The 12,049-nt window shown below is 41.1% G+C and overlaps 1 protein-coding gene across 1 annotated transcript; it reads right to left on the bottom strand.

The window, feature by feature from the left end:
- Positions 1-5,532: 5,532 nt before the first annotated feature.
- Positions 5,533-11,327, bottom strand: TAPBPL (TAP binding protein like). Its single transcript, XM_069981780.1, has 6 exons — positions 11,279-11,327; positions 10,794-11,021; positions 9,213-9,443; positions 8,393-8,698; positions 6,797-7,096; positions 5,533-5,824 (listed from the first exon to the last, which is right to left on the bottom strand). The coding sequence occupies exons 1-6, from the start codon at positions 11,325-11,327 to the stop codon at positions 5,706-5,708; spliced, it is 1,233 nt and encodes a 410-aa protein (XP_069837881.1). The 3' UTR covers positions 5,533-5,705.
- Between the last annotated feature and the right edge of the window lie 722 nt (positions 11,328-12,049).

Here is a 12,049-nt window from a genome sequence, read left to right as displayed (position 1 = left end):
ACACCAAGCTTTTCTTGAACATTGAACCAAACTGAAACTTTGTCACAGGAGACCCCTCTGCATGGACCAAAAATTGTGATGAGGGGACTGATGACACCAAGGGAAGTAAAAGCTGTTTATAATCCTCTACAATGCCAACCGGGCAATAAGGACCTAGTAAGCGGAATATCGACAGCCATGTGCCGTTCACATAGACGTCCGTCTTGGATTTCCTAATGAAAATCCTCAAGGAATCTGACAGGATTACTACGTCGGAAACTCGTAGACCTGGGGATGCAGATGCCGCTACCAGCTCGCCCACGCGTAATGCCCCAAAAAAGGCCAAAATAAAAGCGGCATGGAATAAATGTGCCTCAAAAGAAGACAAGCATATCCCAGACAAGGCGCAATAGTGTAAACGATATCGGTGTCCTGGTGTCTTTCCTGACTATCTCTTTTTTCCATCCCCTCAAAACTAAGTGTATAGACAAATCCTTTGTGCGATCTGTTAAACCTCATAAACGTAACATAAATGAGACACTGGCCAATCGCTTTCTGGCTACGGAAGCCAAAGCATCTTCCACTCTAAGTTTAGCCAAAAAGGCCCATGTGACCGACTTACAAGCCTCAGGAGTCAACCAAACCTGATCAGCTGCACATCCAAACCATTCCTCCCTGGCCTTACCATGACTGGACTGGACCATGTTGCATCCGAAAGGGACGCTTGCAGCAGTGGCCTCAGCTGTTCTCCACCAGACCCCAGAGGAAAACCGGGCATAGCTCTCCTTCTTGCGCCACTCGTGGATGTAGTTCCCCAAAACTATTCCGCTGAAAACGGGAAAGAGAGTCAGCCAAACTATTATCCTCGCCCGGAACATGTTTTGCTCTAAATGTGAAGTCGTGTTCACCACTGATTCATATTCACATTCACAATGTAAATACGTCTCACTATTGCTCTTGTCAATGGGTTATGTCTGGTAACACTCGGTTATCGATTTTCACATACATTTATGTATATATGTATGTATGTAGGACTATATATGTATATATGCATGTAGGACTATGTATGTATATATGCATGTAGGACTATGTATGTATATATATATGTATGTAGGACTATGTATGTATATATGCATGTAGGACTATGTATGTATATATGCATGTAGTACTATGTATGTATATATGCATGTAGGACTATGTATGTGTATATGTATGTATATATGCATGTAGGACTATGTATGTATATATGTATGTAGGACTATGTATGTATATATGCATGTAGGACTATGTATGTATATATGCATGTAGGACTATGTATGTATATATGCATGTAGGACTATGTATGTATATATGTATGTAGGACTATGTATGTATATATGCATGTAGGACTATGTATGTATATATGCATGTAGGACTATGTGTATATATGCATGTAGGACTATGTATGTGTATATGTATGTATATATGCATGTAGGACTATGTATGTATATATGTATGTAGGACTATGTATGTATATATGCATGTAGGACTATGTATGTATATATGCATGTAGGACTATGTATGTATATATGCATGTAGGACTATGTATGTATATATGCATGTAGGACTATGTATGTGTATATGTATGTATATATGCATGTAGGACTATGTATGTATGTATATATGTATGTAGGACTATGTATGTATATATGCATGTAGGACTATGTATGTATATATGCATGTAGGACTATGTATGTATATATGCATGTAGGATTATGTATGTATATATGTATGTAGGACTATGTATGTATATATGCATGTAGGACTATGTATGTATATATGCATGTAGGACTATGTATGTATATATGCATGTAGGACTATGTATGTATATATGCATGTAGGACTATGTATGTATATATGCATGTAGGATTATGTATGTATATATGTATGTAGGATTATGTATGTATATATGCATGTAGGACTATGTATGTATATATGCATGTAGGACTATGTATGTATATATGCATGTAGGACTATGTATGTATATATGCATGTAGGACTATGTATGTATATATGCATGTAGGACTATGTATGTATATATGCATGTAGGACTATGTATGTGTATATGTATGTATATATGCATGTAGGACTATGTATGTATATATGCATGTAGGACTATGTATGTATATATGCATGTAGGACTATGTATGTGTATATGTATGTATATATGTATGTAGGACTATGAATGTATATATGCATGTAGGACTATGTATGTATATATGCATGTAGGACTATGTATGTATATATGCATGTAGGACTATGTATGTGTATATGTATGTATGTAGGAACTGCACAATGTGCTCCAGAACTGTTATTGTTAATAAATGTATTTAATAACAGACATGGTGGTATGGGAAGAGTTAAATGCCCATGCAGTTACTATCTCCCTTCTAGTCTATTACCTGACCTGAGGAGCAGCGGAGATCAGCGTCATCATCTGGGACTCTGCCTCAGTCTCATAACTGTACAGTCCCATTGTGGCCGGCTCTAGTCCACTGAATCTTCCTCCATCATGTCGATTTCTCATACAATTTTGGTCTTCTTTGATATGCCGCATCACTACCTTCCCAATGGAAAATCTTGCCATTGATTCAAGATGGCCGCCATGTTCCAGACATAGATTAGAAGATAGGCCGTGTGTGTTTGTGTGTGTATATATTCTCCCACACAAAAAAATAAGTAAAACTTTTTTTTTATTAAAACCTTTTTATTTTACTTTAGATGGTTCATTGTAAAAAACAAATATTCATATATTACCTCACTTCAATTCCAATAGCTCGTAAGCCGGTACCTTATTATTTATGTCAAACAATACATTTAAATAAAAAAAAAAACAAAATAAAAAACATTGTCTTTTTTTTCCAGCACTCCCTAAAAATTAAAAGTCACTAAGTTACTAAGTTAAAATTCCCGTCATGCCAGGCTACAATTCTCATCATGCTGTTGGCTGTCCAGGCATGATGGGAATTGTAGATTTACAACAGCTGGAGGGCCATGAGTTTGACATGCCTGATCTAAGGAGTGAAAGTTATGTTGTACTAGCAAGTGGAGGACTGGTGGATTTGCTGCAGTGGCCTAGTAGAGTATATCAATTATTCAATCATAATTGATTGAATAATTTGTGACCAGAATGGTGTCATCTTTTCATATTTTCCCCATATATACGAGAATAAATATCCCAGAATTTAAAAAACGTTGCATAGATCAGTAGTAGAAGGTAATACAAAAAACTTTATAATATATCTTATCAGACAAAACTGCTTCCTTCTTCTGTTATCAAGCATCTTCCCTCTTCCCCTTCCTACTAACTTGTCTGAAAAATTAGCTGTGCGCATCCTTGTTCTGTAGCTAGCTCAGGGATCAAATTGCTAGTAATACAGTTCAATGGAGGGGCAAGAGGGAGATGAGAGGTGGAGTGCCTGGGACACAGGCAGAGATCGAGAGAGAGAGACAGCTAAGAGACAAATCTAAGATAGAGATCTCACCCCAGAGCTTTATAAACAGTTTAGACTGCTCCCTACAGCTTTATCATGCCTGCCATGCTGCTTCTGCCTTTTAGGCTGCGCACAGAGACAGTGCAGGATCTCCCCCCCCCCCCCCCCCCCCCTCTGTATGGAGACACTATAGACATTAGGCCCAGTTGTAAATGACAGATTTAGCTTGAAAAGCAGAAATCTGCAGACAAAAAGCACCATATGTAAGATAAATCATGGCATGCAACATCTTATACTATTCACAGCAGTGGCGTAGCTACCATAGAGGCAGGGTAGGCAGCTGCTATGGGGCCTGTGCAGGAGGGGGGCCCCATATACTCTGTGTACATGTTTGTGTGTATGTATATATATATATATATATATATATATATATATATATACACAGTATATATATAGTATGGGCCCTTAGTTTACATATGGACACCTTCAATCTAACACATCTGGAGGACCCCAGTGATGTGTCCCCAGTTAAGTACAGACATACCAGTCACCAACATGACAGCCGACACCTAACATTACAGTGTATGACCCTGACGCCATATGCATGAGCTGAAGAATTTATGACTAAAAATATAAAATAAAAAAATAAAATGTGCAAATCACATTTTCCGGATTATTTAATTCCGGCCCCCAAGAAAAATGAATAAATTTTTTCACACGTGATTAAAGGGGTACTCCAGCAAAAAAAACAAAAAACATCTTTCAAATCAACTGGTGCCAGAGATTTGTAATTTACTTCTATAAAAAAAAAAATATCTCGTCTTTCAGTACTTATCAGCTGCTGTATGTCCTGCAGGAAGTGGTGTATTCTCTCAATTTCTGGAGAGCAGGGGAGGTTTTCTATGGGGATTTGCTGCTGCTCTGGACAGTTGCTGACATGGACAGAGGGGGCAGCAGAGAGCACTGGGTCAGACTGGAGAGAATACACCACTTCCTGCAGGATATACAGCAGCTGATAAGTACTGGAAGACTGGAGATTTTTTAAGTAGAAGTAAATAATAGATCTCTGGCACTTTTGGACACCAGTTGATTTGATAGAAACATTTTTTTTCCGCTGGAGTACCCCTTTAACATTTTCTCTAAATCTCCTGTTGCTGCCTGGAAACCATCAACAAGTTGCTGTAGACAGATTTGTTATTTTGGATGGTGAATGAGCCTAGTTGGGTATGTATAATATATTAAGAGAGCATAGAGGGAGAAGGTTTGGGTTCCACCTTATAAATAGACTATATAAATAGGATGGGAGGACTCTCGTACAATAAGAGAGTAAGAAACTGAGACTTGCCCCCTTGGGAAAATCTACAAGTTTTAGAAATAATAATCTGTCTATGATATTACTTAGCTCCCTAAGAACACAGGGGTGTATGTGATCTGACCTTAGTAACCTGAGTACTCCAGTCCTTCGGTTCCAAGGTTACTCTAGGGTTAAAGTCCAACAAAAAATGTTATGAAAGTATTGTATTGGCCCCCAAAAAGTTATACAAATTCCCAATATACACTTATTACGGGAAATGCTTATAAAGTGCTTTTTCCCTGCACTTACTACTGCATCAAGGCTTCACTTCCTGGATAACATGGTGATGTCACTTCCTGGATAACATGGGGATGTCACGACCCGACTCCCAGAGCTGTGAGGGCTGTGGCTGCTGGTGAGGATGATGGCAGAGGGATGCTCAGTGTCCTTCCAGTGCCCTGTGTCCCTCAGTGTCCCCCTGCCATCATCCTCTCCTGCAGCCACAGCCCGCACAGCTCTGGGAGTCAGGTCGTGACATCACCATGTTATCCAGGAAGTGACATCACCATGGTATCCAGGAAGTGATATCACCATTTTATCCAGGAAGTGATATCACCATTTTATCCAGGAAGTGACATCACCATGTTATCCAGGAAGATCCAGGAAGTGACATCACCATGTTATCCAAGAAGTGAAGCCTTAATGCAGTAGTGCAGGGGAAAAAGCACTTTATAAACATTTCCTGTAATAAGTGTATATTGGTGATTTGTATAACTTTTGGGGGGCAATACAATACTTTAATAAAAATTTTCGCCGGACTTCTCCTTTAAGGCTGAATTTTATGGACATAACCTACAGATTGATGGTTTCCCAATAGCAAAATATTTTAACTTTCCTATTATTAACTAATATACACAAACAGAATTTGTCCCCTAAAAGTTTGCGTTGACTCGTGGTCATTATATCGTTTTTTTCTTCGCTCTTTTATCCCTTTGTTGCCATAGAAATAGAAGGATGCTGAGGATGGTGATGGCCAATAACACAGTGAAGAAAGTAGCTGTATAAGACACATCAGTTTCTGCGGAAAAGATAAAAATTTGTGTTAAACGTCTCATATGTAAATCAAGTAAATAATTTCTGGGTTGATCTTCCATCTGTTCTCAGGGTATTGATCAGCTGGAATATGAGGGAGGAGCCCAACAGTTTGGTTTATCTACAGTGCTACCACAGGGTACTCCAGTTTTAATCAACTGGTACCAGAAAGTCATACATATTTGTAAATTACTTGTATTTAAAAATATCAAGTCTTCCAATACTGATCAGCTGCTGTATGTCCTGCAGGAAGTGGTGCAGTCTTTCCAGTCTGACACAGTGCTCTCTGCTGCCACCTCTGTCCATGTCAGGAACTGTCCAGAGCAGGAGAGGTTTTCAATGGGAATTTGCTGCTGTTCTGGACAGTTCCTGACATGGACAGAGGTGGCAGCAGAGAGCACTGTGTCAGACTGGAAAGAATACACCACTTGAAAGCTTTCAAGTACTTGAAAGCTGAAGTTTTTAAATAGAAGTAAATTACAAATCTATATAACTTTCTGGTACCAGATGATTTGAAAAAATAAAATAAAATAAAAAATTATATATATATATATATATATATATATATATATATTGCATGAGTACCCCTTTAAGTATTACATTAAGGAAGTGCTTATATTAAATGGGTGGCTCTATCAAGAAATGTAGATCAGTAATCTTGATATAAATTCTGTAATACAAGCTAAGGGGGGAGAGGCTGTGTCTTTGTAGAACTGTAGCTAGTAGAATGGTTTATTCATTGTTTCATGATTATCCAATATACTAGCATATTTATAAGCGCTTAGTAATACTATACTGTGTGCATGAACCCCAAAAGTTATCGAAGCTCCCACAATGCACTGCTGCCTGGCTTCTGGATACTAGTAGTATACTTTACTTTACTCTAGAGACTAGAATAGGCACAATGCACTCATGTTGCTGGGATCATTGCACCAGTTTAGTCACACGTTGTACTTACGTTCGGGAAGAACATGGACCTCCATTATTATTGGATCAGTCACTGAGACATGTGACACAGAGCACGTATAAGTATCGGCGGGAGCTCCAGGCTCAGGTGCTGGCACTTCTAGAAAGCTGTTTACACTGTAGGTCCCATCCTGATTTCTGCGATGACTGGAGGTGAATGGGGAGACATGGGTTAACGGGGACCCATTAAGCAACCAGGTCACGTCCACGTCTAATGGGTAGTAGTGGTCAGTGCGGCAAGTCACGGTGGTCTTTGGATTCTGACTCACAGATACTGTAACCTTAGGAGGCTCTGAGGAGAAATATACCTGTTAGAATAGTGGCATTAGCACCATGTTCTGTGCCACTTTACAAGTGGTGCTAGGCATCTAAGAGGGCACCACATGTGGGCCCAATTACCAATATTACAGTATTTGTAAAGACAATACATAATGGGACTACATCCTCAAACAGGAGAGTATATAATTGGAATAATTAGAATCAGAATTCAATTACTACTGTTTTGTGTATACAGCTTCTATGCAGGTTTATGTGTTTCCATGGTAACAGACTACAACCCCCGGGTAGTCTGATCCTGCAATTATATTGTCATCCATATGTCGTCTGCTTCTTGTCAAAGGGGATATCCAGCGCTACAAAAACATGGCCACTTTCTTAAGAGACAGCACCACTCAAGTCTCCAGTTTGGGTGTAGGCTTTGCAGCTCAGTTCCATTGAAGTGATTGGTGCTTAATTGCAAACTACACCTGAACTGGAGACAAGAGTGGTCCTGTCTTTAGAAGAAAGTGGCCATGCTTTGGTAGTGCTGGATAACCCCTTTAACCTGCCCAACTAAGAGTAGGGGACAGATGGAAGTGAGTAGGCCACAAAGATCAGACTACACAGTCAGTTTGTAGTCTGTAACCATGGAGACATAGGTCTACAGAGGAGCGAATAGTGGATTTTTATACTGACCTCAACACATGTATAAACTAAGCCTAAATATAGATGTTAAGTGGTGACCCATTAGAAGATCAACCCATCTGTTGCATTAAAGGAGAGGTCCGGCAGGGGGAAATAAGTACAAATTTACCTCTCCCTGTGGCGGCTGTGAGTAGTGGGACCGGCCTCGGGACACCTGCTGGGCTCTGGCCGCTCAGCCAGTCAGTGACTGATGCGGGATGCCACTCCAGTCACTGATTGGCTGAGCGGCCAGTTCATCAGCTGGGACTGGCCTTTTTATGGGAGGAGGTCCCATAGCCGGTCCCACCGCTCACTGCGGGCACAAGGAGAGGTAAGTTTCTACTTATCACCAGACGTCTCCAATAACCAATGCAGAGGATGACCAGACATACCTGTAGGCGGGTTATGCCAATCTCTGCCACAAGGGATAGGAAGGAGTTAGTAGGGCAGGAAAACATGACCCATATTACCTCCCACAGGCAGTGGTGGTATAGCAAGTATACAAAACTAGAACCTCCCAACTCTATGGAAATATCCATAACTACGATGTATTGTAGACCAGCTTGTCCACTGGATTGGAGTGTCTGTAATGTATTTGGGCACGAATGCCCCTAAAGGCCTCACCAGCTGATGAATAGTGAATTACCTCTGATCTGCAGCTGGAGAATCTGCTGTACCCTGTGCTTCTCCGAGGACACAACACATATGTAGGTTCCTTCATCATGGACGTTGAGTTTTCTTATAGTCAGAGACGAGGTTTCCTTAGTCTCCTCCGTCTCCTTTTGTATAGTGATCCGGGAGTCCTCAAGGTTTAATCTATGTCCGGTGCCATCCTTCTGTAGATGCCAGTCCACATTCACTTCTGTGCCACCCCAAACTTCACAATTTAACGTGACTTCATCAGACAGGGAGCTCTTCTGTGATGGTGGGGAGGATGACACAAGAAGCTCCACTGAAGGAAGAAATAATAAGTCAATCATAGTCGTAATGTAAGAGAAGTGACCGATAGAAGAAACCAGAGAAGTGGAAGGTCAAGGTGTGAAGAATAAAGACATACAGGTGAGCGGCATGGGTCTATGAGATGGTAGGACCATAGTAACCTGGTGATTTCAGGACACAACCATTCGCTGTAACCCCACAGTGACCATGTAAGTTCTGTAATATTGATTGTGGAATAAGACCACACCAGCAGGTCCAAACCAGTGTAACCATGTGCTTAAAACTTTCATGAATGTTGTGTGTCACACCATAAGGTATCTACTGGCTAAATGTTAAAAAAAATGTAACTTACTCATGACGGTAAAAGTTGGTGGACTCTCCGCTAAACCCTATAGATAATCAGTGGAGAACAAATCTAGTGTAACAACACGATGGGGCCCTCATCCTGGTGTGGGTTATTGACCACTCCAGGGTATCAGCCATACCGTAACCAAGGATGTTTCCCACTAGTGTCATCACCATCTCACCTGACATTGGTAACACAACCTTATCATTGGCCAGCTCATCTGAAGTTTCGATGGGTGACTCTGCTTTGGCCATGATGGCAATGCTGAGCTCCGAAAGTCGGATGTGAGCGGCAAATAACTGGGAATAGAGCGGTGAGATCTCACATTCCACTTCTTCCACTTTTTCTCCTTCATCACCACATTCCACATGCAGCAAACGTTCAGCAAATGAGAGGGGGGCCAGGTCGACTGCTGGGAGGAAAGAGGAGACACGTCACATGGGTGACATTAAGATATTTTTTTCTTAAAAAGGTATACTTAGTGGGGAAAAAAAAAATTCATATCAACTGATGCCAAAAAGTTTTTGATTTGGACATTACTCCTTTATAAAATCTCAAGTCTTCCAGTACTTATCAGCTGCTGTACATCCTGCAGGAAGTGGTGTATTCCTTCCAGTCTGACACAGTGCTCTCTGCTGCCACCTCTGTCCATGTCAGGAACTGTCCAGAGCAGGAGAGGTTTTCTATGGGGATTTCTTCAAATAGTACATCACCTGTCCCCTATGGGTTTAGATTTTTAAGATTCCCATCAGCAGCTTTTCACTTAACGCAGCAGACAAAGCTGATTCCGCAATAAAATGTTGAAAAAGTAAGTAATTCTTGTGTCTATCAATGATACTGATTTCATGGGGGTATAAAATGGCCTGAAGGGGTATGAATTGGCCTAGGCCAAAATATACCCCGGGGTATAATCTAGCCTAGATCATTTTAACCCCAGGTATAGTCTGGGCTGGGGGTATACTCTGGCCTGTTACACCGGGCTATCTCCTCTGAAGTCAGCACTGACCTCTCTGACCTCTGAATACCGGCTTTCACACAGGTCCCGCTGTGTAATCCTTTGCTCTCTGCTGGCGACTAATCTCTCTCCTCCCCCCTCCCCTCTCCATAGGTTACACAGGGCTCGACTGATGTAAAAGAGTCGATATTTCCTAAAAATGAGCAGTGAATGAGAGAGAGGAGGGGGGGGGGGGCTGTGAAAAGTCTTTTTGAATGCAGATAATGGCATTTGCCTAATAAACCCAATTACAAAGTTTCTTAAAATCGCCTGGACTATAAATCATAAACATTGGTTACATTGTCTTCTTCTGTAAGGTTTTTTGAAATCCTATTCAAGTTCCATCCAGTTAGATGTTTGGCGCGGATGGTGGAAACCAGTATACCGCCATTACAGCTCCCAAAAATCCTGAGCAATCAGATCAGACTAGTCGAGCAGTGATGGAAGAGCTGGGAGATGTTATTACATAACAGATACCTATATAACAGGTTTGCTATAAGATTTTGGGGGTGCACTCACAGATCATAGAACCCATAGAATGGGCCCCGAATGTCTTATACCTCTGTGAAAGTTATTGGATCTGAGGGTCTGTTTACACCACAATCACAACTTCCATTACAAAGGACAACAACAGTGTCCAGTACCTCCCTGACTTATACTGGGTGCCATTGTGGTGTCCAGGCTTGATCCACTCTTTCTTCTTCCTGTCGAATCTGACAGAACCGGCTCTGACATTAGTGTGACTGACTGTTACATTATCATGAATACCTGTGGCCAGGAAGACAGTGGTGTCCGGGTTCTCGGGAGGTTGGTAATCCGGCATTGGCTCCGCCGGCTCTTCTCCCTTGACCGTCACGTTCTTCAGGACCAGAGTCACTTTTTGTCTTGTAAACCCGAGTCCCCCCACACCTGAGTCCAGCAATGCATAGTCACAGGGGAGCACAATGTCTACGGTATATCGTGTCTGGGGCACGGCAGCACACCACACCAAGACACCTGAAGAGAGAAAGAGTCCGAGTGATTGTACAGGCACATTCTATATATAACAATGTACTGCAAATACTATACATAGGCCCCAGCAATGTGACATGGCTGATAACAGGGACTGCACACACATAGGGAAAAGATAAAGGGGTCCTGTCCCTTTAAGGGCACAGCGGTTGAGTAATATTTCCGTAATGTTTGGCGCCATCTTGTATCAAGATGACACACCCACCCCCTTATACCAGCCCCCACTGCCCAGTTTTTCTCACAGTTTAGAATCAGGATCAATCCCATTCGTAGTTGTCCACTGGTCTTCATATCGGTGCTTCTCCCCGCAGTCACAGTACAGTGATATGTGGCTATATATGCGTCTTACTCACAACAGCACTACACACACAATAAATAATGCCACAAAGTAACACAAAACATCAGCAGGTTACACAGCACATACGGGGAACGTTACTAACCACACACATAACAACACAATGCTACACACAACATAACACAGCACAACATTCACACAGCAGCCTGCCGATTGAATACAGCAGCTTCACTGCGATGGTTTTCACTTTCAGTTTAGCAGAAGTCACATGATGCTTCTGCTTTGTAGCAAAACGCAGAGAGTTCTGCAGATCGCTTTATGCAGAATAGGATGCAATGCTCTGCAGCTCTTAAAGAGACCATACACAATGTTCACACTTGCCACACATGCTGGTAAATTCTTATTCATAGGGGTAGTATTATAGAAGTCATATACTTGTATATAGGAGCAGTATTATAGTAGTTATATACTTGTATATAGGAGCAGTATTATAGTAGTTATATTCCTGTATATAGGAGCAGTATTATAGTAGTTATATTCTTGTATATAGGAGCAGTATTATAGTAGTTATATTCTTGTATATAGGAGCAGTATTATAGTAGTTATATTCCTGTATATAGGAGCAGTATTATAGTAGTTATATTCTTGTATGTAGGAGGCAGTATTATAGTAGTTATATTTTTGTATATAGGAGCAGTATTATAGTAGTTATATTCTT

The sequence above is a fragment of the Dendropsophus ebraccatus genome, chromosome 8 (assembly GCF_027789765.1).
Source record: "Dendropsophus ebraccatus isolate aDenEbr1 chromosome 8, aDenEbr1.pat, whole genome shotgun sequence".
Lineage (NCBI taxonomy): Eukaryota > Metazoa > Chordata > Amphibia > Anura > Hylidae > Dendropsophus > Dendropsophus ebraccatus.
The sequence above is the reverse complement of the archived record's forward strand: the minus strand, read 5'-3'. Positions and strand labels throughout refer to the sequence as shown.

Coding starts and splice junctions, on each gene's coding strand:
- TAPBPL (XM_069981780.1), bottom strand. CDS start 11,327: ATGAAGACCAGTGGACAACTACGAATGGGATTGATCCTGATTCTAAAC. Junction 11,022..11,278: donor ATTGATCCTGATTCTAAACT/GTGAGAAAAACT, acceptor TTCTCTCTTCAG/GTGTCTTGGTGTGGTGTGCT. Junction 7,097..8,392: donor TCTCCAGCTGCAGATCAGAG/GTAATTCACTAT, acceptor ATTTCTCCTCAG/AGCCTCCTAAGGTTACAGTA.